The sequence below is a fragment of the Carcharhinus amblyrhynchos genome, chromosome 3, assembly GCF_965287045.1.
Source record: "Carcharhinus amblyrhynchos chromosome 3, sCarAmb.v2.hapA, whole genome shotgun sequence".
Taxonomy (NCBI): Eukaryota; Metazoa; Chordata; class Chondrichthyes; order Carcharhiniformes; family Carcharhinidae; genus Carcharhinus; species Carcharhinus amblyrhynchos.
Window position 1 is genome coordinate 99031317 of NC_137326.1, and position 27141 is coordinate 99058457.

The window sequence follows — 27141 nt, forward strand, 5'->3', positions numbered from 1 at the left end:
GCGACTGAATCTGTGCTGTTAACTATGCAAAGTTGCTGTTTATTCATAACAGTAACCATCGTTATAAGCTCCACACATTGTAAGTTATCTAAAAGACTAATTCAGAACATTCCTATTTGTAATGTTTAGTAGTTAGTTCAATTCCATTGAAACTGCAAGGACACAAAAAGTGCTCTTAAAATACTCCGTACATTATATGTAGCAATATCTATTTAAGGTAGCAACTTTACCTTGAACAATGGGCATTTTGCTCATAATTTATGTTCTTTAGTAACTGTAAACTGGCAAAAGTGAAGTAAAGTGAATTGACAATATTTACTTGTGAATACCATGCCCAATTGTTGATATAAAATGTCAATGCACCTACCTTCAGCATTTTGTGTTGTATACTAAGTGCACCATATCGATTACTGGAATCTTGCTGTAAAACAGAAATTAAAAAGTAGAAACTCACCTTCTCATTTTGTTGTCATTTCTGTACATATATTACGAGCGACATTACAATAAAAAGCAGGACAAAAGACCAAAATCAAAGGGGCACAGCAGGAAAATAGTCAAAGCAAGGCTTATTTTTAGTAACAGGTTGTCAAATCCAGGATTTTATTGATGCAGTGGCTGGCTCTGGCATTGAACAAAGACAAGAGTGATGAGAATGTCTTCAGGCTACTGTAGATCATTGGAACCCTAGGCGAGTAATCTGACAGGAAACTGAATCCAGGTAAAACAATTTGCTACACTGACATGAAAAGACAAACTGTAACAAGTTTTACAGGCGAGTTGAAAATGAAATGCAGATTAGAACATGAAGCACTGGGTCTCTGTAAGTTTAGAAGACTACTCAGAAGAATGTCAGCAATTTCTTTTATTCTCACATAACATGAGCCAGTTAGGTCTGGGATAATTCCACCAGCAAAACAAATTAACATCCACACTTACTGCTCAACATTGTTCAGTTATATCATCTTTAAATAATTCTACTTTTGATTTGTTAGCTAACAAACACAGTGAGAACAGCCGATCAAACACAACACAGTGAAAGAGAAAGGGAATAAGATCCGGAAAACTCGTAAGGTATCAAAGGGCTGATATCCAAAAGATTATTTAACAGCTATCCAGATAGATTCAAAAACTTGGGTCTGTTGAGAAACATGATCTCATTGAAGCTTTAATAGTCTAGTTTGTAAATGAATAGGTTAGGGAGGACCAAAGGTTACAATTTATATGGGTGGATGTGAGATGGCTCCTCTTTAGGTGGGCCTGTCAGCTCGTGTGATGTGAGGGGATTCCCTCAAACGAAAGCTGGACATGTTTCACCTGGGGTGGAAATCATGTCTTAAGAGACAGATATCCTCCAACAAATGAGGGTTAATGTGATCCTCTTCTTTGATCGTTTAAGAGCAACCGTGAAGTACTATTTGGCCCTCTCCCAGCTGCTCGACTGCTGAGAGGGTTTTAACTCAGCAGGGTGTGAACTCAAGGAGATATAGAGGAGTAATACTTAAGGTGCACATCATAATGGGAGCGATAGATAGCAACAGAATAGGGAATAGAGTGCCCGCAGTGGCTGCCTTTGAGAGATTTTCCTACTGTCATAATGGGAAAGGCCATTGTGAGAATCATCCTTAGCCTTCTCCTCCCAGAGTCAACCCCTGTGAGCAGATGCTCAGGCACTCAACTAGAAAAGAGGGCAGCATGGTGACACAGGGCAGCACGGTAGCAGTGGTTATCACTGCTGCCTCACAGCACCAGGGACCTGGGTTCAATTCCCTGCTTGGGTCACTGTGAGGAGTTTGCACATTCTCCATGTGTCTGCATGGGTTTCTTCTGGGTGCTCTGGTTTTCTCCCACACTTCAAAGATATGTGGGTTAGGTGGATTGCCATGCTAAACTGCCCCTTAGTGTCATGGCGACTAGCTAGGGTAAATGCATAGGGCTGTGGGGATGTGGCCTGGGTGGGACTGTGGTCAATGCAGACTCGATGGGCCGAATGGCCTCCTTCTGCACTGTAGGATTCGATGAAAACACCAAGACTGGTTTGATAAGAACCATCAAGAGATCCAGGATATTCTTGATTACAAACATATGGTATTCCTGAACTGACAGTTCCAACAAAACTCGAATGACAGAAAACAAGCCTACATGCAGATAAAGGCAACAAAGAACCCGTGACCTAAAGAACAGATGTTGGGTGGAAAGAGTGCAGGACACTCAGCAACTTGCCGACAACCACAAGGTGCGCAGCTTCTTCAGCGCAATTAAAACCATCTATGGTCCAAGAGAGCCACAAATGAGAGGTGCTCAAAGACAGCGAGGCAGCTGACACCTCTGTAATGGGCACTACAAGGACTACCTCAGCCAAGACACAGCCTCCAACGCAACTGCCCTTGACACCATCCCACAATATCCTACCCATCACCATCTCAGCACAACCCTGACTCGCTGGCAGGTCGAAAAGCCAACAGATGGCTGAAAAACAACAAGGCCTCCGGCATAGTTGGAATCCCCACTGAAAAATTAAAATGTGGTGGAGAGGCGCTCTTGGTAAGAATGCACAACTTCATTACCCTTGTCTGGAAGACAGCATGCCAGGAAATCTAAGCAATGCCTTACTTGAGACTAACTTCAAGAAAGGAGACAGGTCCAACTGCAGAAATTACAGAGATTTTCCTACTCTCATAATGGGAAAGGCCATTGTGAGAATCCTCCTTAACCACCTCCTCCCAGTGGCTGACACCTCCCTGAGTCTCAGTGTGACTTCCGCCCATCAACAGGCTCAATGGACAAGATTTTTAGCTCACAACAAATCTGTGAAAAGTGCAGAGAGCAGCATCGACCTCTGTATACAGCATTCTTCAATCTCACCTTCGACTCTGTCAACTGTGAGGGATTGTGGAACATCATCCTCAAATTTGACTACCTGCAGAAACTCATCACCATTTTCTGCCTGCTCCATGATGACATGCAAGCTGTGATCCTCACCAACTGAACCACTACAGACCCATTACATGTGTGAATTGGGCCAAACAGGGCTGTATCATCGCACCAACACTCTTCTCCCATCTTCTTTGCCACAACATTCCTTCCCATCACCTTGAAGCTCCGCGCTGGAGTGGAGCTAACCTACCAGACGTGGGAAATTGTTCAACCTCTGACACCTGCAGGCCAGAACCAAGACCACCCCAAGTTCTGTCATTGCGCTGTAGTACAGTGTCGATGCCTGTGTATGTGCATACTCAGAGGCCAAGCTACACACCGTTACCAATGCATTCACTGAGGAACATGAGAAAATGAGCCTCAGACTAAACATCCAAAAACCAAAGGCTCTCCATCAGCCCACTCCTGCCACACAAAGCTGCTCCCTGACCATCAAGATCCACAGTGAGCTCTGGACAATAAGGATCATTTCCCCTACCTCGGGAGCCTCTTCTCAACAGAGGCAGACGTCAACAATGAAATCCAGCATCAACTCCAAGGCACCAATGTAGTCTTCTGAAACCTGACAAACAGTGTGTTCAAAGACCAAGACCTCAAATCCAGCTCCAAGTTCATGGTCTACAGAGCAGCCAGGGTTCTTGCCCTCCTGCATGCACCAGAAACATGGACAATGTACAGCAGACACCACAAATCCCTGTAGAGATATCACCAATGTTGCCTCTGTAAAATCCTGCAAGTCCACTGGCAGGATAGGTATACCGATGTGAGAATTCTCTCCCAGGCCAACAACTTCTCAGGCCAACATTGCCAGTATCGAGGTACTGGTCACACTTGACCAACTGTGACGGGCCTCACTGTCCACATGCTGAACACAAGACTCCCAAAGCATGTGCTCTGCTCCGCAATGGCAAGCGATCACCAGGAGGGCAGAGGAAACACTATGAGGACACTCTGAAAGCCTTCCTAAATAAATGCAACATCCCCATCAACACATGGGAATCACTTGCCTTAGAGTGCAGAAACTGGAGAAGAAACATCTACGAAGATGCCAACCATCTTGAGCACGCAGAGGCCAAGAGCAAACAGTGGAAAGAGAGTGCAGAATCCAGAAACCCAACCACCCACCTCATCAAAAACCACTTGCCAAACCTGGGGCAGAGTCTGCAGCTCCACGACTGAACCATTCGGCCACTGTAGAATCCACCCCCCACCCCCCCTAGACAGGAAGCAAGTCATTCTTAACCCTGAGAGACTGCCTAAGAAGGGAGCAGTGAGTTAATGGGTGAGTGGAGGAGAAAGTAAGAGTCTATGCTGTGCGCAAGGACAAAGTTTTTGCTTTCTGACAGTATATGGTGATTTGTTAAGCATTTATCAGTGTTGTTAATTGCATTGCCAAACCACTTAAGTGAATTTGTGTTGCGGATGTGTTTCGAACAGGTACTGTTTGTGGTGTGGTCATCCATTGAAGCAATATAACAGCATAAACAGATCAAATCAATAAATGAAAGAAATGTAGAGGTCACAGCACAAATTAGTCATCCAATTACCAATCTGTTCAATCTCATCACACAAAAGCTTGCTCAATCATCGGTCTGTGTCTCATTTTAGCATCATCGATCCATATTGAAATGAAAACTGGCATAACCTTTGGTTTAGTACAACCTTGGGTTTAATACATACATTGTGCCTGAAAGTTAAACAAAACAAATGATAATCATTTGCTGGTTCATTCCTCAGGGCAATACCTTGACCAAATCAGAGAAGATTGCCTGGTTTAAATTTTTAAACAATGTTTGGCAGTTAACTGTCAGTCACCATTAACTGGTGCATTCTCCATGGCAACACCTCTACCAAAGCCCACTTGCCAACCAATCAGCACTTCCTACTCATGAAAGATGAAGTTGGTGTTTCTCCTGACATTGGTATTCTTGCAACTTTCCTGATGAGTGCAAGATGAAAAGCTTCGTCAAAGTGACTTTTTTTCAGAACTACTCATGTCCTGCAATACCAAACAATTTGTAAACTAGTCACAAAATTAAAGATCCCATTCTTGAACGACATGATACTCACCTTTTCTTTGTTCAAAGCTTCCTGTGCTTCTAATTTGTAAACCAAATAATCTAAAATAGAAATAAAAAAAATAGTTAGTGTTCAGATTGACTTGGAAGGGAAACATTTGAATCTACACCATTGGTAAATCCACGTACACAGAATAATGGGTTACATGATAGATCCTTCGCTCCAGTCCTAATTCAATAAGATCAGGAGTCTCCAAACAACCAGAAAGAAAAAAGTACTTCTAGGACGTTTTCACCGAGCTATTTCTATGCATCATTCTTTTTTAGTTTATTCATTAGTGTCACAAGTAGATTTACATTAACACTGCAATGAAATTACTGTGAAAATCCCCTAGTTGCCATACTCTAGCACCTGTACGGGTACACTGAATTTAGCATGGATAATGCACCTAACCAGCACGTCTTTCAGACTGTTGGAGAAAACTGGAACACCAAGAGAAAACCCACGCAGGCATGGGGAGAAGGTACAAACTCCACACAGGCAGCGACCCAAGCCAGAAATCGAACCCGGGTCCCTGGCGCTGTGAAGCAGCAGTGCATACAGCAGTGATTTTTGGGACTAGCCAAACATATCAATCCCTGGGTTATTAAAGATCATCCTCTGGTGAGATTTGTAAAGAGAAGGAATAATATAAAGTTATTCTAATCAGTTAATTTTATCCTTTAATGGAGATGAACAGTCTAAAAGACTAAAACTAACTTACACTTTTTCTTGTGTCAATGTCCAAATAAAATTATTAAATATTGATATCAGATTGCATTTATTTTTGCATGATGCAGGTGCTTAGATTTAATGATACTGATCTTTTTTAAATTCATTCAGTCAAAGGATATGAGCCTTTCTAACATAACCAAAGTTAATTGCCTGTCACTAATTGGGCTGATGAGAGTAATGGAAACCTTCTTCTTGAACACTATTGAGTGGTTCAACAGAATATTTTAGAGGGCAACTTCAGAGAACACAATGACTAGCATTGCTGTCTCACAGCGCTAAGGACCCAGGTTCAATTCCAAGCCTTGGATAACTGTTTGTGTATGGTTTGCACGTTCTCCCCTTGTCGATGTGCATTTCCTCAGGGTTTTCCAGTTGTCTCCCACAGTCCAAAGATGTACAGATTCATTTGACTGGCCATACTAAATTACCCCTTAATGTCCCAAGATGTGTAGCCTAAAGGGCTTAGCAGGGGAAATACATGGGCTAGGGTCTGGGTAAGATGCGCTGTTGGAGAGTGAATGTAGACTTGATGGACCGAATGGCTTCCTTCTATACGGTAGGGATTGTATAATTCTATGAATCAAGAGTCAATCATATTGCTGTGGGCCTGTGGCACACGTACACCAGACCAGGTTAGGACTGCAGATTCGCCTCACAAAAAGTACACATGTGAGTCAGATAAGTCCTTACAATGAACAGGTCACTATTACCTACAGTAGCATTTAATTCCAGATTCTATTCATTGAACTTAAATTGAATTCCTGTCTCTGGATCATTAGTCCAGGCTTCTGGACTACCCATTCAGGAACCCACAACATGCTACTGTATCCTTCCTCCCCGTGCCTACAATGGAGGACAAGTAACATTACCTCCTGTCTCCATAGCAATGCAACAGTTCCTACACAAGGTGTGCACAAGTCAACCACTTCGCTACCACACCTGTGAACAATGCAAGAATTGTTTTAAAAATTAGACATGCCCTACAATAAATAAGAGGATACACTGAAAGCAATTATAACCATTTGCGTAATGTATCAAAATAACAATGATAAATAGTCTCTTTTGCTTCTCATTTAACAGTTAGTTCTCAGCAGAATGGCGACATCATTGCAAAATTGTTGCACTTTTAGTCATGAAGCAGTTCATGCCGGAGTGACAGCAGCCACAATTTTGAGGCTGCTTTTTCCTGCACTATGAACATGAGTGATACCATAATTTCCAGTACTCAGGAACTCTCTAGTAATGAGATTTCCATGCCTCATATTTAAGTGAGCTATACAGACTAGGGACTAGAATCTAATGGGAATCTGGCAGAGTTCTAGGGAGAAAACTGCCATGGAACTCTTCAGTTTCCCTGGCCAGTTTTCCGTTTTTGTGACTTCAACTGCAAAAAGAGTGGGCAGGTTTACACCATCAGGGTGGCGTTGACACCGGGGCACTATTTTTAGGAGGTGTGAACCGGATTACATCACTGGCAAAAATTGTGATCTCACCCGCAAGATTGGCAATTTCTGGGTTTTGCCATATCTTCAGCTCTCGCCAGCGATCTCACGTATGGAATGCGCGGACTCAACACCCCATCCTAGAAAATTCCAGGTTTCTCTCAATCATTTAAATTTGTAGCCATGACTGACTTTGTGTTTACGGCGTAACCCCTGGACTCCAGATCGGGCACGTAGCCCCCTTCACGTCGCTAACTGGCTGCTGGCCGTATGAGCGAGTGGACCAGTCACTCTCTGTTCTGCCTCCCTCACCCTGTGAAAAACCATTAAATCACCAGTGGCACCAATCCAAAATGCTGTTTCCTGCACACAGTATCAACTCGAAACAATGGAAGTTCATCGAAACATTTCCGGAAGTATTCACATCAATATGCTAGAATGACTTCATTTATTTGAGCTCAGAGGATTAGTTGCCAAGAGCCCATCAGTAGGAAGGGTTATAGCTGGTTTAACTGGCAACTCTATTGTTTAATCAATTCCAATACAGGGAGAACTGGGGGAAGTTCAGTAAAACCATTTAGTGCCTGATGAGCTATGTCTGCAGAAGGAGTGACAGACAGAAATTGAGAGGAAAATCTCTCTGAGGTTTAGCACCAAGTAGGTAGGGAATTGCTGATCAGAGGAGCAAATTTATCCTGCTGGCAGAGATATTATGAAGAGCTTTTATTTCCTACGTTATGAGAAGTGTTAGGCAACAGAACGAATTTCACTATAAAAGTGGTATTTGTTCACATTATTATGGCCGGTAAAGACACATCATATTCATAATTTTAAAAATGGACTCTACATTTGTATAGAAGTTTCTGGAACTGTATTTTAATTAAAATGGGCATTGATGAACTGTTAAAAAGGCTGCCAAGTGTCAGGTGATTTTTGCAACTTCAATACATACTACCTGAAGATTCTGGGAAGTCCCTAATTGCAATACCTCAGGTATAGTCTCACCCTCAAATGGGTATATCAGGACCAACTATGATCTGTGGAATTCATACTTGTTAAAACACAGGTCCGGACTCCCGTCGCTGAGCTGAAACTCTAACAACAAGGGCTGAGCAGAAGCCTATTCATCCCGAGTGAGTGTGAAGAACTTATCTCCATTGTATAGCAATGGCTTTCAGCTCAGCCATTCCAGGTGGACAACACCAGTGATGGTCACAGGATCAATAGCACCTAGAACCAATGCATCTTTATCTGAGGATCCAGAAAACATGAGCAAGCTACAGAAAATGCTGGAAGCGTCTGGAATTGCCACAAAAGGCTGTGTCATCTTTGCCTTTAAGAACCTGAAGGCTGTACAACTTAAAAGAACTTCCCAGCCTGATTTCAAAAACTCCAAGCCCATCTGCAAAGAAATTAGACCTGATTAAAAAAAAACCATGGTGCTGAACAACTGTTGCACTTTTAATCATGAAGCAGTTCACTCAACTGAGTGAACATCCATCTCTTCATGGGAATCCTGAAGTAGTCCTGATGTCCAAGTTCAGATCTTCAACTTCAGAATCCATCTGAATCATAACTCAAGAGTGGACAAGGACTCCTCTCTTCTATAAGTCTGATACATAAACTATTAACTATTCTTTTGGTTTACAACTTGTAAAAGTACATTTTTATTCAAATGTACCTTTCTTGTGCAAAGGTAATTAACTTAGTGAATAAATAACTCTTTACTTACGACCATGGAAGTCTCTGTTGGTTCTTTACCCTGACAACATGCTAAAGGGGACATAGAAACATACACCTTTCCAAAAAAACCCATGCTGATTATGGAGAGGCATGGAAAGGAATTGGAGGTTTCAGCTTACTTCTCCTGATCATAAATGACCCATTCTTCTAAGCAAATAAAATTCGTCAGGATTGGGACCATCCCCACCCTGCTAGTGCCTGCATAATGTAATGGGAGGCAAACCACAGTCCTCACATTGGCGGTCCAATTAGGATGGCGAGTGGCACACAGATATGGGAGAGCCAATCACAGGGTCCCATAGCAACTCCAATGGGAGAGGTGAGTATCGCTGAGGAAGAGAGAAACTGAGGCGGCACTTCAAAATGGAGGCTGAAGTAACACCTCAGAGGCAGGCACCCCTTCACCAAGTTCCCTTTGTTTATAAACTCAATTCCACTCCTGAGACTGCTTCAGGTACAAAATCAGAATCAGGAGTGTCAGCTGCCCTGACATTCCCATATTTATAAACAGGTGAGGCTCCCTGACTGGGCAGGTAATTATGGCCTCAATCACGGACATCTTTTTATGTCCAACCAAATAAACAAAATCAAACTAACTTAGGGACAACTCAAAAGGGGCAGTTGCCTAAAAGGAGGGGAACTGCCTGAAACAAAAGACAAAGTGGAAAGGAAACTTAAAACATCAAATTAAAATGTGATTAAAGGGGTCAATAATACACCCCAGTCCCTGTGGTGCCCAGTGGGCACAAAGGAATCAACTGTGCCCTCGGACAGCGCGTGCTCCCCCTCCAGGGGCACCCAGTCATGAATAAGGCCGCAGTACAGGGCAGACAGTCAGGTTGAACAACCGTCTCAATTGCCCGCTGCCTAGACTTGTAGATGGAACATCTTGCCAGGCCCAGGAGCAGGTTCACAAGGAGGTCTTCCTCCTTCCCTGCCCCCTGCCTCCACACCGTGTGCCCATAGGTCAGGAACGTGGGGCTGAAGTGCAAACAAAATATCAATGAAAGGTTTTTGAAGAAACTGAAAAATAGCCTCAATCAGGGAGCTCATACTCCAATAGGCCAACCTCATGGACCTCCCCGAAGTCATTACAGAGGCATTGAAAAGAAGATTATGTTCATTTGCGACTCCATCTCTTTGAGCTTAACATCTGTCTGATACTGGCATTTTCAACAGCATCTGATGCTCCGCCAAGCTGCTGCTAAGCAGCCACTTCTGACATGTTGCCAGGCTTCAGACACATCAGGCAGCCCGTGTAGCACCAGCAAACTTACAAGTGGCTCTGACTTGAGGCCTGAATTATCCTGAGTGCCTGCCCACCTCTGGCAAACTGCTTGCCGGACCCAATGGCAACCTGTCTCTGGGGAACTCACTTAGAAGCAAGTCCATTTTAGGGCGACATCCCAATTGTGTTTTTCGCAATTCTTCTTTTTCCCCCACCCTACCCCCTGCCTCTGTCTCCAAGCTCACCCTCCTCATTGCTATACTCACTGGAACTCAGAAGAATGAGGGGAGATCTTGTAGAAACATGTAAGATTATGAAGGGAATAGATAAGATAGAAGCAGGGAAGTTGTTTCCACTGGCAGGTGAAACTAGAACTAGGGGGCATTAACTCAAAATAAGGGGAAGCATATTTAGGACTGAGTTGTGGAGAAATTTCTTCACACCAAGGATCCTGAATCTGTGGAATTCCCTGCCCAGTGAAGCAGTTGAGGCTACCTCATTGAACGTTTTTAAGGCAAGGATAGATAGACATTTGAACATTAAAGGAATTAAGGGTTATGTGAGCAGGTGGGTAAGTGGAGCTGAGTCCACAAGAAGATCAGCCACGATCTTACTGAATGGCAGAGCAGGCTCGAGGAGCCAATGGTCTACTCCTGCTCCTAGTTCTTATGGTCTCCAAGGGACCAGGAAAATTCTGACCAAAGTCTATTAGTGGTGGCGACCAGAGATACTAAATCTCAAGAATATCCAATGCAAAGCTCAAATGAATAACACTTACACAGGTGTGCAAACAATTCCCAATATTCCCCACTGAAGTCCAATGGGCATCCAGAGGACAGTATAGAACGGCTTAAAATAAACTGAGTGATACACAACAGGACAAAATAAAAGAACAGCAGTGAAAAAGATTAAATACATGAGGAAGAATAGGTAAATAGATGTTAGATAAAATGAACGGAGTGTGTGAGACAAGCAAAATAAAATAAAGGGAAGAGTAATGCAAGGTGTGAACATATTTCCTCTTGTCGGGAGAATCTAGAAAAAGGGATCATTGTTTGAAAATAAGGGGTCACCATTTAAGACAGAGATGAGGAGAACTGTCTTCTCTCAAAAAGTCAGGAATCTTTGGAACTCTGTTCCTCAAAAGACAGTGGATGGAGAGTCTTCACATATTCTTAAAGAAGAGCTAGATAGATTCTTAATAAGCAAGGAGGTGAAAGATTATTGGCAGTGGGCAGAAATGTGGAGCTGACCTTATATCAGATCAGTTATGATCTTACTGAATGGCAGGGCAGGCTCCAGGGGCCAAGTTGCCAACTCCTGCTCCTAGTCCGTATGTTTGTATGGTACAGGATAACACAAATGTGCTTGGCAGCACAGTGCAAGGTGAGGACAAGTCAACGGGAAAAAGCAGCGCTCACTTGAAACTGGATTTTTATTAACAGCAAAATAAAATCACCCAAAGTCAAAGTGATAGTCTTTTCATTCAAAGCTGACTTACTCAATTATCTGTTCATTAATCCGAGTGGTAACACAGTGGCACAGTGGTTAGCACTGCTGCCTCACTGTGCCGGAGTTCGATTTCTGACTTGGGTCACTGTCTGTGCAGAGTCTACATGTTCTCCCCATGTCTGCATGGGTTTCCTCTGGGTTCTCCAGATTCCCCTCTCAGTCCAAAAGGTTAGGTGCATTGGCCATGCTAAATTCTCCCTCAGTGTACAGGTGTTGGAATGTGGCAACAAGGGGATTTTCACAGTAACTTCACTGCAGTGTTAATGTAAGCCTACTTGTGACGCAACTAAATACGCTTAAAAGATACTTAAACTGAAATTGTAAAACTAATAACTCCCATTGAAAATACAATTGCATATTCTGCTCCCTGTGCAAATTAAACATGTCCATCCTGTTGATAAAGTTAAAAATGGGCCGACCAATTTCTCCCTCAATTTTCATGAAACATCCAAGTTCATCATTCTAGAAAAGGGCCGTGAAGCCAATCCTATTTTTACATCATGTGCAAGTCACACCAAAAGCTGCCATGCAATCAAATCCACATATGAGTAACCCACAGATCTTGTTAATGTTTATCACACTGGCCATTTTATAAGCTATAGCAAACAGTACACTAGCTTTCCATCAGCAAGAAATGTTCAGGTGGGGAAAAAAAAAGCAGCAAATTGCCTTAACAAGTTGTACTGGCATGACTGGATAACAAAATATCTGCTTATGATTGGAAATTCCAATGCCACCCAATGACTTTGTACTATCATTATTCTGCTCATAAAGGCATGATGACTTGTGCTCTTTCTAAGGCATAACGCCTTCCCTTTGAATGTAGTGTGACACTGTGAGGTCACCTTCATCGTTCATGTCCGTGGGGCTCAAGGGGCCTGAGTCTAGAAGTGTCTAAAATAATTTTTACCTGTCCAGTACAACATCCATGAATCAGTCAATGGCTGCTGCTGTAATTTATATTTTGAAACAGCACTATGAGAACTGGTTAGTGTGAAAAGTAATTGCTGCACATGGAGCTGGCATTGACATTTTCATCTGATGCCCTGGTGACAGTTCCACACGACCCATTCATCATGAAGGGCGCTGAAAGCTGCATCTATTGCTGACTGCATCCAGCACTATAAATTTATCGCAACGGCAGAGGAAGCAGCTGAGCCTGACAGTCAACAGCCCACAGACATTTGATGGCTAACTCTGAAGCAGAAAACATATTGAATTGCATTAGTTTTCAAATGATTGCCAGTATTAATAAGCTGCTCTTAACATTACGTAGCCTAGGGAACTAAAATTGTTGATGCCATGTGAGAGAATACTGCTGCCATTCAGATGAAGACAGGCTCAATGATCATGTTTAGTAATTGAGTGCCAAGTGGAAGAACCAGCCCCCACTACAGTCACGATATCTAATGATACATAAGAACATAAGAAATAGGAGCAGGAGTAGGCCATCTAGCCCTTCGAGCCTGCCCCGCCATTCAATAAGATCATGGCTGATCTGTCGTGGCTCAGTTCCACATTCCCGCCCTCTCCCCATAACCCTTAATCCCCTCTCTTATCAAAAACCCATCAACCCGCGTCTTAAAAATATTTAGCGAGGCAGCCTCCACCACTTCAACGGGCAGAGAATTCCAGACATTCACCACCCTTTGAGTGAAGAAATTCCTCCTCAACTCCGTTCTAAACCGCCCCCCCTTTATCTTGAGGCTATGCCCCCTAGTCCTACTGTCCTTTCTGAGCAGGAAGAGTCTCTCCACCTCTATCCTATCTATCCCATTCATCATCTTATATGTCTCAATGAGATCTCCCCTCATTCTTCTAAACTCTAACGAGTACAAGCCTAGTTTATTCAGCCTGTCCTCATAGCTCAACCCCCTCAACTCCGGTATCAGCCTAGTAAACCTCCTCTGCACTCCCTCCAAGGCCAAAATATCCTTGCGTAAGTGCGGCGACCAAAACTGCACACAGTACTCCAGCTGCGGCCTCACCAATGCCCTATACAGCTGCAGCAAGACCTCCCTACTTTTATATTCAATCCCCCTCGCTATGAAGGCCAGCATCCCATTAGCCTTCCTGACCACCTGCTGCACCCGCAGGCTGGGTTTTTGCAACTCATGCACAAGGACCCCGAGGTCCCTCTGCACCGTCGCCTGCTGCAATTTTTCGCCACATAAGTAATAGTCCTTCCTACCATTATTCCTACCAAAGTGGACCACCTCGCACTTGCCGACATTAAATTCCATTTGCCAGTTCCTGGCCCATTCGCCCAGCCTATCTAGATCCTTCTGCAGACTCTCCACACCCTCCGCGCAATTTGCCGTTCCACCAATCTTGGTGTCATCAGCAAATTTCGACACCATACACTCGGTTCCCTCCTCCAGACCATCTATTCTCTCCAGCCAGGACAGTTAGTGAGATTTTGAAAGCCCCAGGCAAGTCATGAGGGTTACAGATAGTGTGACATGAACCCAAGATCCCGGTTGAAGCCATCCTCATGTGTGTGGAACTTCAGTTGCTGCTCAGTGAGGCTTAGTCTTCCCAGACAGACGTGTCTGCACAGCCCAGCCCCACCACACACCCCTTCCGCCCCACCCTCACACACCCTCTATCCCCCAGGGCTGGAATGTAAACAGAGTTAACCGAGCGGAGGATTCAGACGTGACTGTGGCAGAATTCTCCCAATTATTCACGGCTAAGAGCAGATCACAAACACAACTCGTCAGGAAAGACTGGTGGAGTTGATGAAATAACAGAGAGCGAGAGTTGCAAATAGCTGTTCGCTTACTCCCAGCAAGGTAACCTCGCACAAGCTTCCACACTGATCACAAGAACCCAGTTCGATACTAAAACAGTTTCATTCCTCACAACAATCTGTGATCAAGGTCATTTCTCAAGGCTAGAAACTTGAAACTGGAGGTTTGACTGAAAGAGGATAGGAATCCAGCTCCTCAGACCCTATCTCCAGCAGACTGCCTTCCCTCTTCCTCCACAGCCCCCATCTCAAAAACCCTCCCAAATTCTGCACCTCCCTCTACCCTCCCTGGGCACCACTCACTACAATAAATCCATTTTAAAATCTCGCCTGCTCCACGCTTTATTGTGTGATGTGTGAGAGTGTTTGTTCAGGGCGAGAGAACGCGACATACAGAGTCACAGCAAACCCGTGAGAAGTGCCTGATGCACTTTGACCTGATTTCTACATGTGTGATTGCTGATGGGCATTGCTCACCACTGAGCTTTCATAAGATCATATCAAGAATCCCTACAGTACAGAAAGAAGGCCATTTGACCCATTGAGTCTGTACTGACCACAATCCCACCCGGCCCTATTCCAATAACTCCACACATTTACCCTGCTAATCCCCCTGACAGTAGGGTCAATTTAGCTTGGCCAATCAACTTAACCTGTACATCTTTGGGCTTTGAGAAGAAGCTGCAGTACCCAGAGGAAACCCACGCAGGCACAGGAGAAAATGCAAACTCCATACTGATAATGAGTTGAGGCCAGAATTGAATCTGGCCTCTGCATTGCACAGTATTGGGAATTTTGTAAATGAACATGCTGTGTGCTGTAAGTGATAACCCAGGAAGTGAAGTTAATTCATAACTTTGCGTAATTATTATCTTTGTGTCCACAGATCAGACAGTCCTCAAGTTTTATTACTTGCATTGCAATAGTTGCTTTGAAGTTTTACTGCATTTTTAAGTATTCCAATCGTGTTCTGGTGTTTGATTAAAATTGCTTAATTAAGATCATTCAATTTTATTCACACAAGAAACTTTGAAGTTAGTCAGAAGCCCTACTGGGCAGGGAATTATACATCACTACCACCACACAAGATACATTTACAAGGAAAAGTGTAAACATAAAGGCAATTAGAAATGAAACAGCTCTCCTCGCCAATCAACAGCTTATTTCCTATAAATAGGAACAGCAAGAACTTGGTTGTCTAAGACTTTACTTCAAGTTATTAAGTAAAAAACTGAAACTTTGTGAAACAATTGGAATTCAACCTGACAGTTATTTAGCTGCGATTGCAGATAAACATAAAACTTTTCTGTAATTAAAGCAATGCTCAAAATAAGGTTTCAGTACCACGATTGCATTTCCAAAACATATCAGCTTAATTGACTCTGAAAACAATTTGATGATTGTGACAACAGTAGTGGATTAAATATATTATTATAGTGGTTTCATGGTAATCCTTCTGTGGCTACCCCAGTGATCCGAACAGAAGTAACAATGTTGCCGTGGGTTAAATTGAATATTTGCAAATTCTTTTCACCTTGAAACCTCAGATTCTAACAAAATTTGTCGCATCAGGATTTGAAAAGAAAGAAAGCAGTTTGAACACTGTAAATTAAGAGTTTGTTAGGCACCAATTCTAATGGACTTCCTGATGTGCTGGATAAAGCAATTGAGCTTTGTTTAACAGCCGGCTGTATCCATTGTCAGCAAGGAGAAGTTCATGTGACACAAGAAGCAAACAAAACTTCAAAAACAAACATTATAAACAGTCAAACATTCTAAAGGGAATGTATCTGCAATCTGTCATTCTTTCATTCCAGACAAAAATTGAGCACCAGATTCAAGAGTTCAAATAAAATATTGGTCACGAACAGCAAACACTAAATGTAACTGGCAAATAACAATTTGTTAACCGAAAACGTCAAAGTACCCATGACAGAACTGAGGAGAGAGGTGGGCTTTCAGAACTTCTTGCTGCCTTTCTTCTGCCCTTGTTTTCTGTGGTTCAGTAAGTATGTGGTTGATGAATGGCATTTCAGGGCTTCAGTTACCTACTTGATGGAGTACTGCATGCCAAAGCAGCTTTTTCCTAACTGTACCAGATTCTTAGGAGATTCTTGCACCCGAAGATTCACCAGGATGTTGCCTGGTCTAGAAGGTGTTGGCTATGAGGAGAGGCTGAATAAACTAGATTTGTTTTCACTGGAATGATGGAGGCTGAGTGGAAGCCTGATAGGGGTTTACAAAACTATGAGAGAAATAGACAGGGTGGATAGTCAGAGGCTTTTTCCAAGGGTGGAAGTATCAATTAAAAGGGGGCACAGGTTCAAGGTGAGAGGAGGAAAGTTTAAGGAAGATTGCAGGGGAAGATTATCATGCAGAGAATGGTGGGTGCCTGGAATGCGCTGCCAGAGGTGGTGGCGGAAGCAGGCACATTAGCAACACTTTAGGAGGCATCTGGATGAGTACATGAATAGGGAGGGAACAGAGGGATATGGACCAAGTAAGGGCAGAAGGTTTTTTTTAAGTTTAATTTGGACATTATGATCGGCACAGGCTTGGAGGGCCGAAGGGCCTCTTCCTGTGCTGCACTTCTCTTGTCCTCTGTCCGTTAGAAATGAGGGCAATGGTGTCATTCATTGTTGTGGCTGCTTCATTTTCGCTGCAGGAACAACATAGTGGAACACTATGGTGGAACAATATCCTTGAGCAGCTTTCATCATTTAACACCTTGCCATGTTATTTTTGTCAATCTGCTGCATTTATTTTCCATAACCCCCCTCTTTTTTCAACACCACCATAGGTCACAACCATCAGATATCCAGTAATGACCATCGTGAACATTCTTGTGATCAGAAGATATTAATACTAATCACTGTCCTCTCATTACATACTCTTAATTTTTAAAAAAAAATCACATATTTCAGGAATTCACTTCTGTTAGATATTAATTTTTCGATGTTTTCTTAGAACTGAAAAATCGAACAACAGTTGTTGATTTTTGGCCTCTGAGGTAATGACAGTGACAACAATGGCTTTCATTTTTATAGTGGGGTAAAATTTCTCTCAGCCATTGGCATAAAGCAGGTGGTATGAGATCGGCCGCCTGTTATATAGCGCCTGTTATTTAAATCTACTGACTGCAGTGGAACTGAAATTCAGCTGTTGTGTATAATGGGTGGCTGATCCATATGGCCTGTCTTGCACCACTGTACAATATTAATTTCAACCTCAATATCTTTAAAGTAAAACAAAACTGCCACCAGTGATGATTTTAAGAGATGGGGATGCACAAAAACCTAGGGTCATAGCGGTAATACCTGCAAGGCCACAACTGAAAAAGAAGTCCACACTTACAACAATGGCCCAAAGTACATGTGCGCGGAGCGTAAACGAATGAGTGAAATGAATGAAATGACAGTGTGACTGATTGTTTTCCTTACCTTCCTTAGCTTTCTTGTGTTCATTTCTTTCTTTTTGAAGTGATTTTTCTAATCTTGATCTATGTTCGTAAACAACTGTAAAAGATAACCAGTAGTTCAAGATCAGCTGACGCGGGAAAGTATTCCTCTTCTATTTGAATCTTGGACATTAATCCTGACCGAAATGCTTACAAATACTGGAATCTGCAAATGGTGAAATTAATATCGGTTTTGTCTTATCAGCCATTACACATTTTGGAAAGAATATTTGCAAATGCAAAATGTTAAAAATCTTATAATTTTCCATTTATAGACTTGGAAGTAAAACTGATTCCACCTTTTTGTTAAGTTTATTACACTATTTGCAAATGTATATGCTATAACTAACCATGCAGCAATTATAGGAAATCCTTTCCTTATATGTACTGATGAAGTAACAGACTTTCATTGATTTTATTAAGATGTGACGTCAAAGGCAACTGCATAAAAAAACAAAAGCATCACAGATTTCTGTGGTACTCAATCATTTTGGCAACATTTTCTTTCTCCCCAATGCAATTTCCAAATAAAACTTCTGTAAACAATGGTACCTTAATAAGAGTAATTAAATCAACTAAACAGGAAAGAATGAATAAAAAACAATTCCAACTCATAATAACAAGCAACTTTCTGAATGATTGATGAGGGTATGTGAACAAATCATTGATGAGGCATGTTTGGAAAGTGCGCACATATTTAGGCATGATCATCTCTGGTTAATTAATTAATTGTCTATCACTGTGCACAAGGCCTTACAGAGCTATGCTTTGATCCACTTGTTGAGGGATCACTTAACTATGGTATGCTGGTTCTGCTGTTTAGGCTTCTTGATCTACTCCAGAGAATGGAGAACAAAGTACAGGCTGACACTTCAGTGTAGTACTGGGGGGTGCTGTAATGTTGAAATGCCTTCTTTTGGAGGTGACACTAAACTTGACACCCCTTTGTCTGTCAGGTAGATATAAAAGAGCAAATGGCACTTGTCAAAGACCAGTTGAGTTCTCAAAGTGAAGTAATCAATGTTTAACTCTTAACCATCATCAATAAACCAGACCATCTGGTCATCGATTTCGTTACTATTTGTGGGACGCTATTGAGTTGAAATTGGCTATCATGTTTGTGCAACAGCCATTATGCTTCAATGGCTGCGGGGTGTTTTAGAATTGCCTGAGCTGATATTTAAACACAAGCCCCTTCCTTCATTCATTCCACAGTTGCTATCTGAAGCTTAACCAGACTGTTCGCAACTTTAGCGTCCTATTTGTCCCCAAGGTGAGCTTCTGACCACATATCCTCTCCATCACCAAGACCATCTCTTTCCAAAAAAAAGAAAGAGAAAATATAGCAAGTCACGCAGCAACTGTAGAGAGAAACAGAGTTAATGCTTCAGGCCAATGATCTTTTATGAGGATTGTTTCCATGTCTGTAATATTGCCATTCTCTGTCTTTGCCTCAACCTACCTGCCAGTGAAACCCTCATCCTTTGGCTGTTTTCTCAGCACTTAAGCATTCTCGTCCTTCCTTGTCTGGCCTCCCAGCTTCCGTGAACCACAGCTCACCCAAAACTCTATTGACTCACGCCAAGTCCTGTTCAGCCTGTGCTCTCTGGCCTACATTTGGTCTCCGTCCAACATTTCCTTGAATTGAATTGAATCCCTGTTTTCAAATTCCTCCATGATCTCACCCCTCAAGAGAAGGTCCACTGGATTGATTCCAGGGATAAAGGACTCATGAAGAGATATTGAGCGTTTTAGGCCTATAATCACTGGAGTTTGGAAGAATGAGTGGAGATCTAATTGAGATATACAAGATGCTAAAGGGGATTGACAGGGTTGGTGTAGAGTAGTTGTTGCCCCTTGTTGGACATTCTAGAATGAGAGGCCATAGTTTTAGGCTAAGGATGGCAGATTCAAAACAGAAACGAGGAGGAATTACCTCACTCAACTGGTGGCGAATCTGTGGCATTCTATACCCCAGAGTGCAGTGCATACCGGAACACTAAACAAATTTAAGGAGGAGATAGATAGGTTTTTAATTAGCAGCAGATGAAAGGCTGTGGGGAGCAAGCAGGAAGGTGGAGATGAGGTCATGATACGATCAGCCATGGTTGTATTGAATGGCACAGCAGGCTTGAGGTGTTGAATTGCCAGCTCTTCCTCCTGGTTCTTATGTATCCTACATTCCAAGATCACTATGTCTCTTCTATTCTTGGCCTCCTGATTTTCTTTGGCCCACCACTGGCTCAGCCTTCAGCTACTTGGGTCCTAAGCTATAGAATTCCCTGCCTCAATGTTTTTCCATCACACCCCGCTTTTAAAACGCCCCTTAAAACCTAACTCTTCAGCTAATCTGTTGGTTACCTGTCTGAGTATTTCCTTATGTGATTCAATACAAAATATGTCTGATAATACCCCTGTAAAGGACTATTCAAGGTTCTATTAAGTAAAGATGTTATTGCCATGTTAACTGGAACTCCCTCCTTAAAAGAAACATGCCATTTGTTAGAAAGAAATCCATAATGCTTTGGTTTGCTTTTCTTAGCACTGATACCTGCAGGAACTTGAAGTGATACCAATTAACATAGAGGTACTGAAATATTATAGGTCTGGACCATATAATCGAGATTGCAGCATTCAGAATCTAAATTATTTTCAATCTAAATTCAGCAGCAATGTTCTTAATGCTGGGGTTGTTCCACAGGGCATTTCTGAGGGAAATGGTCAATATACAGCTCCACAACATCAACATTTATGTCAGTTTTGCAATCCCTCCTGCTTGATGGTATTGCAGCCTATACAAAACTGAGCAAGCAAACATACACTAAAACAGTGGGCTTCCTGATCCCAAGTTCAGTATTATCAGTGTAATTATCAATGAAAAGTCACACTTTACTATTTTGCAAACAGTTCTTGTTTAATATTGTAATGCAACAAAATCCAATATGCAGTTTTTAGCTATTGCTTAATTTACAATTCTGGCAAATGCAACACGTGGCACAGTGGTTGTTAGCACTGCTGCCTCACAGCGCCAGGGATCCGGGTTCAATTCCGGCCTCTGATCACTGTCTGTGTGGAGTTTGCATACCCATGTCTGCATGGATTTCCTCCCACAGTCCAAAGGTGTGTGGGTTAGGTTAATTGGCCATGCTAAACTGACCCTAGTGTAAGGCGATCAGCGGGGTAAATATTAGGGGTTACCAGAATAGGGTCTGGATGGGATTGTGGTTGGTGCAGACTCGATGGGCTGAATGGCCTTCTTCTGTACTGTAGGGATTCTATGATTCTATGAAATGCTGTGTGTAGATTAGGGCTCACATCACACGGAACGTCAGAGTCATATTTTGTCTATTAGCTGAATAACTAAGATGGCATGAGAGGATGTCATTTTCAGCAAATTACAATAACAAGGGTGTTCTTTTTTGACTCCCGCTGCTAAAGGCAGTTTTTTTTCTGCCCCTACACATCATTAGTCCATGAAATCTTTTTGTAAAGGTACACAATAATATCTTATAGCACAGTAATTTCCTTCAGAGGCAATCTGCAGTAATTACACTGCTAATGGCTTTGTATGACAATAAATTTATAGAAGGTATTTATGTACACCATTATAGCTATGACATTGATGTCAGACTCCACTGCAACAGGTCAACTAGCCCCAAATGAATAACCTGTGGAGAAGATCACTGCAATGATTAAGTTTAATCCCAATGGGTATATCATTCTTCCTGCAACCCCATCCCCCACTTTCCAATGTATGATTCATTCAAGTAGATTTGTCACATAGTGCTGGAACAAGATTACTAATCAATCCTTGCCATCAATCTTTGGGGTGCTATTTCTCTATTACACCCAAAGACATCAGTCATAATAAAGCGTGTCTCCAGGGCCTCACCAACAAAATAGCAAGGTTGTAAAAACTGTTTTCCAAGCCAAAGTCCCATATCTATGCATTTATCTGAATGACAGTTCTCAATGGGAATTTTTTGATGGCAGAGTAATCGTTTATACCCCAAAACAAATTTTATGCATTGGACTCACATTAACAGCATTTTACTGCCATACATGCGTTAACTGATTGTCTACCAGACAAAAAGATGCTGACTAATCGTCTTCATGTGATAAGTGTGCCTCTACTTGACATATATCTGAACGCATTAATAATAATTTAATTATTTTTGCTCCTGTGTCACATAAATCTGTTATTTTATAGAAAGCTTTGCAAATGACTTCAAAATGCAGAGTAAAAATGTCAAAGGATATTTTGACTATGAAGCTTACAACAGTAAAGATCAGTTCTCTAACCCAATCATTAGAAGATCACTGTCTCTTCAATCAGGCTTGGCCATCCTAAATAATAAAAAGCCTGAAGCAATTTGAAAGCAACCAGATTTCAATGTTTAAGCAACTAATTTAATCACCATTTTAACTACAAATACTACACAGGCAAGTAATTCCTGCTTTCTAAATACTTGCTGCAGAGTCTGAGCCAATATCCACCCTAATCTTTCTAATGGGAATCCTTTTAAGATAGGGGAAATATCAGGGCTCACAACGAAGGTAACATAACAGACAGAATTCAGGATCTAGAAGGAATTGACTGTTTTTTCTATTGGCAGAATGGTAGAGCAGGAGCTGAATAATGAAGAAGTTTTTTTTTGGCCCAGCTGGGGCTTGGATGACCTTAAATTAATGATAAGATGATACTCCAATTCGTAGGTTGGGTCAAGATGACTTTTGCTGATGTGACTTTGGGACTCTACCCAGATTATAAAATTACTCTTGTCACCAGGAATTCAAAGAGAGTCTCTAGCCTTCTGCTACATGTAAACTGGAGGTTCGGGATCCAGGAAGCTTGGGGCCAATGAGTTAAAAAAAACACATAATCCCATCTTTCGGGAATTATTGTTATTGCAGTTGGGTTGGGTCAAAGTCTCAGTGACATTTAAAAATCAAACTATGATTCTTGCTGGAAAAAGAGACATGGGTCAGAATTTTACCCCCACGCCAGTGGCTCGCAGAACAGAATTCTCTGTTGGCCTTGGGTTGGATTTTATGAGCGTCACCTGAGTGAGGTCATAAAATACCGGTAATGGTGTCAAAGCTTTTCATCTTGCACTCATCAGGTCAGGTGCAAGAATACCAATTGTAAAGGGAACAACAATTTGTACTGCATGAGAAGAGAGTGCTGATTGGCTGCAAGTGGATTCTGATTGGTAGATGTTCATAAATTATAGATTGTTTAAACAGTTTCAGATATTTCAATACTGCAAACTCAGCTAATTGAGTTAAATAATTTTTGCGTTACAGACCAAAAAAGTGTCTATAAAGTAATCTTCACGACCATCAGACATGTCAAAGCACTTTACAACCAACAAGCTAGTTTCAAAGTGTAGTTAGTGCTGTAATGTAAGAAACACAACAATTTGCACACAACAGGCTCTTAACAACTAGCAATGTAATAATGATTAAATCATAAGTTTTTGTTGATTTAAGAGTAAATGTTGATTAGGACACTGGTGATACCTCCCCTACACTTCTTTGAAATAGAAGCACAAGAGGACAAGTGGAACCTTGGTTTAATATCTCTTCTAAAAATCGACACTTCCAACAATACTGTAATTTTTCATTTTTGTGCTCAGGTCCTGCAATGAGACTTGAATCCAGAATCTTAAACCCTGAGGCAAGAGTGCCATCATCTAAGAGTTGCCTTCATTTGTATATTAGATGGGATGCGGAAAGCTCATCCTAAAGCCACATTACAACGTCAGTGGGGAAGGGAAACCGTCACTAATGAATCAGTGTCCATTATTTTACTTGCTACACAATTTTTTCTGAACAGTGAAGTCACCGTTGAAATTGAAAATTACTCTCAATGCCTCATAAAGCATTCATTAGTTATGGAAGAGTTGGATGAACAGTGAACTGTTCTCATCAAGTGCTCCCTTATTCAAACATTTCCACTGTGTCTTTGATCTTTCTTGATTGACAGTTTTATGGTCAGATGCTTCTTTAGGCTGAACTATATGAAGTATTATATATTACTATACTTTCATTTCAATTTCAGATAGGTCTAAAGGCAATTTTTAAGCTCTATGTGGGTGCATCAAGACCATTTGCATCAAACACAAATAAACAGATTTGGAACAGAACTCAGTTTGCAATCATGATCACCTCCAAGTTACCCCTTGCTGTCATAGTTTGTGAACATTTGTACAAGAGAGTTAAAAGTTAATTATTTGCCAAAAAAAATTTCAAAAGCTTCAGGTTTCTAAATACGGATGTCAACACAGCATGTCATCTATCGTGACTGTCATTATAATGCATTATCACTCTCCGCGGTATTAGACTCAATCAGCCATTCCATTCTTGTGTTGGGAAGGGCAGGGGTTGCTGAATTCCAGGATTTTGACCCAGCAAAAGTGAAGAAACGGTGATATAGTTCTAAGTCAGAATGATGTATACTTGGAAAGTACCTTGTAGATGGTGCTGTTCCCATGCATCTGCTACCTCTGTCATTTTACAGGTGGCCATTGCAGTGCCACACCCAGAACTCATTCTGTGAACTTGCCACCTATTGTGCTTCCTCCAAGTGGTGATCAACATGGAGGAGTGCTGATTCATTAACTGAGGGGAACAGTATGTGGTAACCAGTAAGAGGTTTCCTTGCCCATGTTTGACCTAGTCCGTGAGTCTTCAAGGTATTCAGACTCAACATTAAGAACACCCAGGACAATTTCCTCCTGATTGTCCACCACTGCACCACTACCTCTGGTGGATCAGTCCTGTTAGCGTGCCTGAATATACCCAGGAATCATGATGATGGCATCCAGGACATTATCTGTAAAGTACAATTCCTTGAGTATGACAATGTCAGGCTGTTGCTCAACTAATCTGTGAAACAGCTCTTCCAATTTTGACACAAGCCCTCAGATGTTAGCAAGAAGCATTTTGTGGGGTCAACAAAGCTGGGTTTGCCATTATTGTTTCTGGTGCCAGGATCGCTGCCACGTGATCCTACTGGTTTCATTCCTTTTCGTAGACTTTGTAGCAGTTTGATCCAACTGAGTGGCTTGCTATGTCATTTCAGAGGGTACTTAGAACAAAGAACAAAATCAGCCCAGGAAACAGGCCCTTCGGCCCAACGAGCCCACGCTGCCATCTCAACACCACCAGTCCCCCTCTCCACCCACGACCCCTGTCTAATGTTTTATGGCCATCCAGATTGACGGAATCTGATGTAGGGACAATTTATTCCTGCCAATCAGCCTAACAGCACATCTTTGGGGTGTGGGAGGAAACCGGAGCACCCGGAGGAAACCCACGCAAGCACGGGGTGAATGCGCAAACTCCCACAGACACCGGCCCAAATCCATGTGTCTGCACAGCAATCAGCGATAGTCACTGAGCTGTCGTCTTGCCCAGTATCTGGTCCAGTTTAGGCACACACTAACGACATGAAACACTAGGCCAATCTCGAACAACCAAGAGCAGCCCCAGTACGACCCATCGTGTGTATGCTCCTCGTTGGACACGAGGCAGACCAACTTAAAACCTGTGAATGAAAAGAGAGTTTAAGAGTTAACCACATCACTGTGGATCTGGAGTAACATGTAGGCCAGACCAGATAAGGATGGCAGATTTCCTTCCTGAAAGGACATTACTGCTCTAGACTTTTATGACAATCAATGATAATTTTATGGTCGATATGACTGAGGTTAACTTTTAATACCATATTTATTAACTGAATTTGAATTCCACCAGCTGCTATGGTGGGATTCAAACCTGTGTCCCTACATCATTAGTCTGGGCTCCTGAATTACTAGTCTGATGACATTCCCATTACACCACCACTTTCCCAAGCTCTTTGCATCAAGATCCTCCTTTAATTAATCTCCAAGTACTTACATCACCACAGAATCACCAGGTCACTATGAATAAAATCCACCAATTTTCACTGAAATTGATGAAGATAAAAATTGCACAGTTTGTATAATGTGCAACCAGTCCACACTGGCAGTTTTGCACTTTGATGGTAAGTTGAAAATCTAACCTAGTTCTGTTAAGCTGGTTGTAAATTTGAAATGCTCAAAGAAATGAATCAAAATTGACAGTGGAGTTAATTTTCGTGCAATAAAGTAAGGTAGCCTTAACCCAACTACCTCCCCACTCTGACCACCACTTCACCTAACCACTCCCACAACCCAACTATTCCCTCTCCTTGTCCAGTTATCCCGATTACCTTCCCAATTCATCCTAACATCCCGATGTCACTAAGATCATGGCCCAAACCAACTACATCCTCAGCCTAACTACCCAACTACCCTCCTGACCCGGTCCAACTAACAACCCAACACCAGTCTAATACCCCGGCACTACCAACAAACCACTCACCCACCTACCACTAACTACACGCTTACTCACATCACCCATCTACCCAACTGCCCACCCATGTCCTCATCTAACCCTCGCCCAACTACCTCCAATTAACTTATCCACCTCACCTATGCACGCACTCATCCACTCACCCACTTACTAATGTTCAAACTGGACCTTTGAATTTACCACATGGCAGCTAGTGTTGTAAAAAGAGGGGCATTTACTACCGACCCTCAACTTTACTTCACTCCAACAGAATTCCCCAATGGATGCTGCGCTGTGCATTTTGCTGTGGCTGCCTCAATAAAAATGCACAGCAACTTCGGGATGGGTGAATTTACGAGCGCAGCGGCTATCCAACAATCTGTATCGCTACCCGGAAGATCCAGGCCAACAAAATAACTCACTCATGAACTTTGTGTTTTTATGCAGAAAAAGAGAGGCATTTTACTATTGGCGTAGCTACAAATGCTGTCATTCATTGTAAAGATCCAAGTTTAACTGATTTTGCGATACTGCATTTATGTACAATCTGCAGATAAATCAGAATATTTTATTTTTATTCCAATTGGTATCGCTTTATTCAAATGAACAACTGACAGGAGGAAAAGCAAGAAACAAACAACATTCTTAAATAATTCACTCAATCCTCTACAAGTGCAGTATGTTTCTTAAATTACTGTACTCTTTGCATAAACTTAAAGCTTGTATTTTGACTGTTAAATAATGTTACAGTTTTCTTACCATTAACTTTTCAAAGCACTGTTCGAGAATGATGATTGTAGGACTATATCTACAAGCCTGAGGCCTGTTCAGAACAGCTCAAATTATATTTCAGACTTTCGCCACATAGTTACAGTACATACAGTAGTCAACATTGTTAATATCTCATTTTCAAAGAAAA

The 27141-nt window shown here is 42.0% G+C and overlaps 1 protein-coding gene across 4 annotated transcripts in view; it reads right to left on the reverse strand.

Annotated features, from left to right (window-relative positions):
• LOC145340959 (Golgi integral membrane protein 4-like) overlaps nucleotides 1-27141 on the reverse strand; it is a 109551-nt gene that overhangs the window by 66155 nt on the left and 16255 nt on the right. For 3 of the 4 annotated variants that reach the window (XM_080185572.1, XM_080185574.1, XM_080185571.1), the window contains exons 2-4: nucleotides 17845-17919; nucleotides 5005-5054; nucleotides 368-421 (exon numbers count right to left, since the gene is read on the reverse strand). In XM_080185572.1, coding sequence (XP_080041698.1) covers nucleotides 368-421; nucleotides 5005-5054; nucleotides 17845-17919 — 179 coding nt within the window. The remainder of the gene's footprint in view (nucleotides 1-367; nucleotides 422-5004; nucleotides 5055-17844; nucleotides 17920-27141) is intronic. The other variant, XM_080185573.1, reaches the window with a different exon arrangement.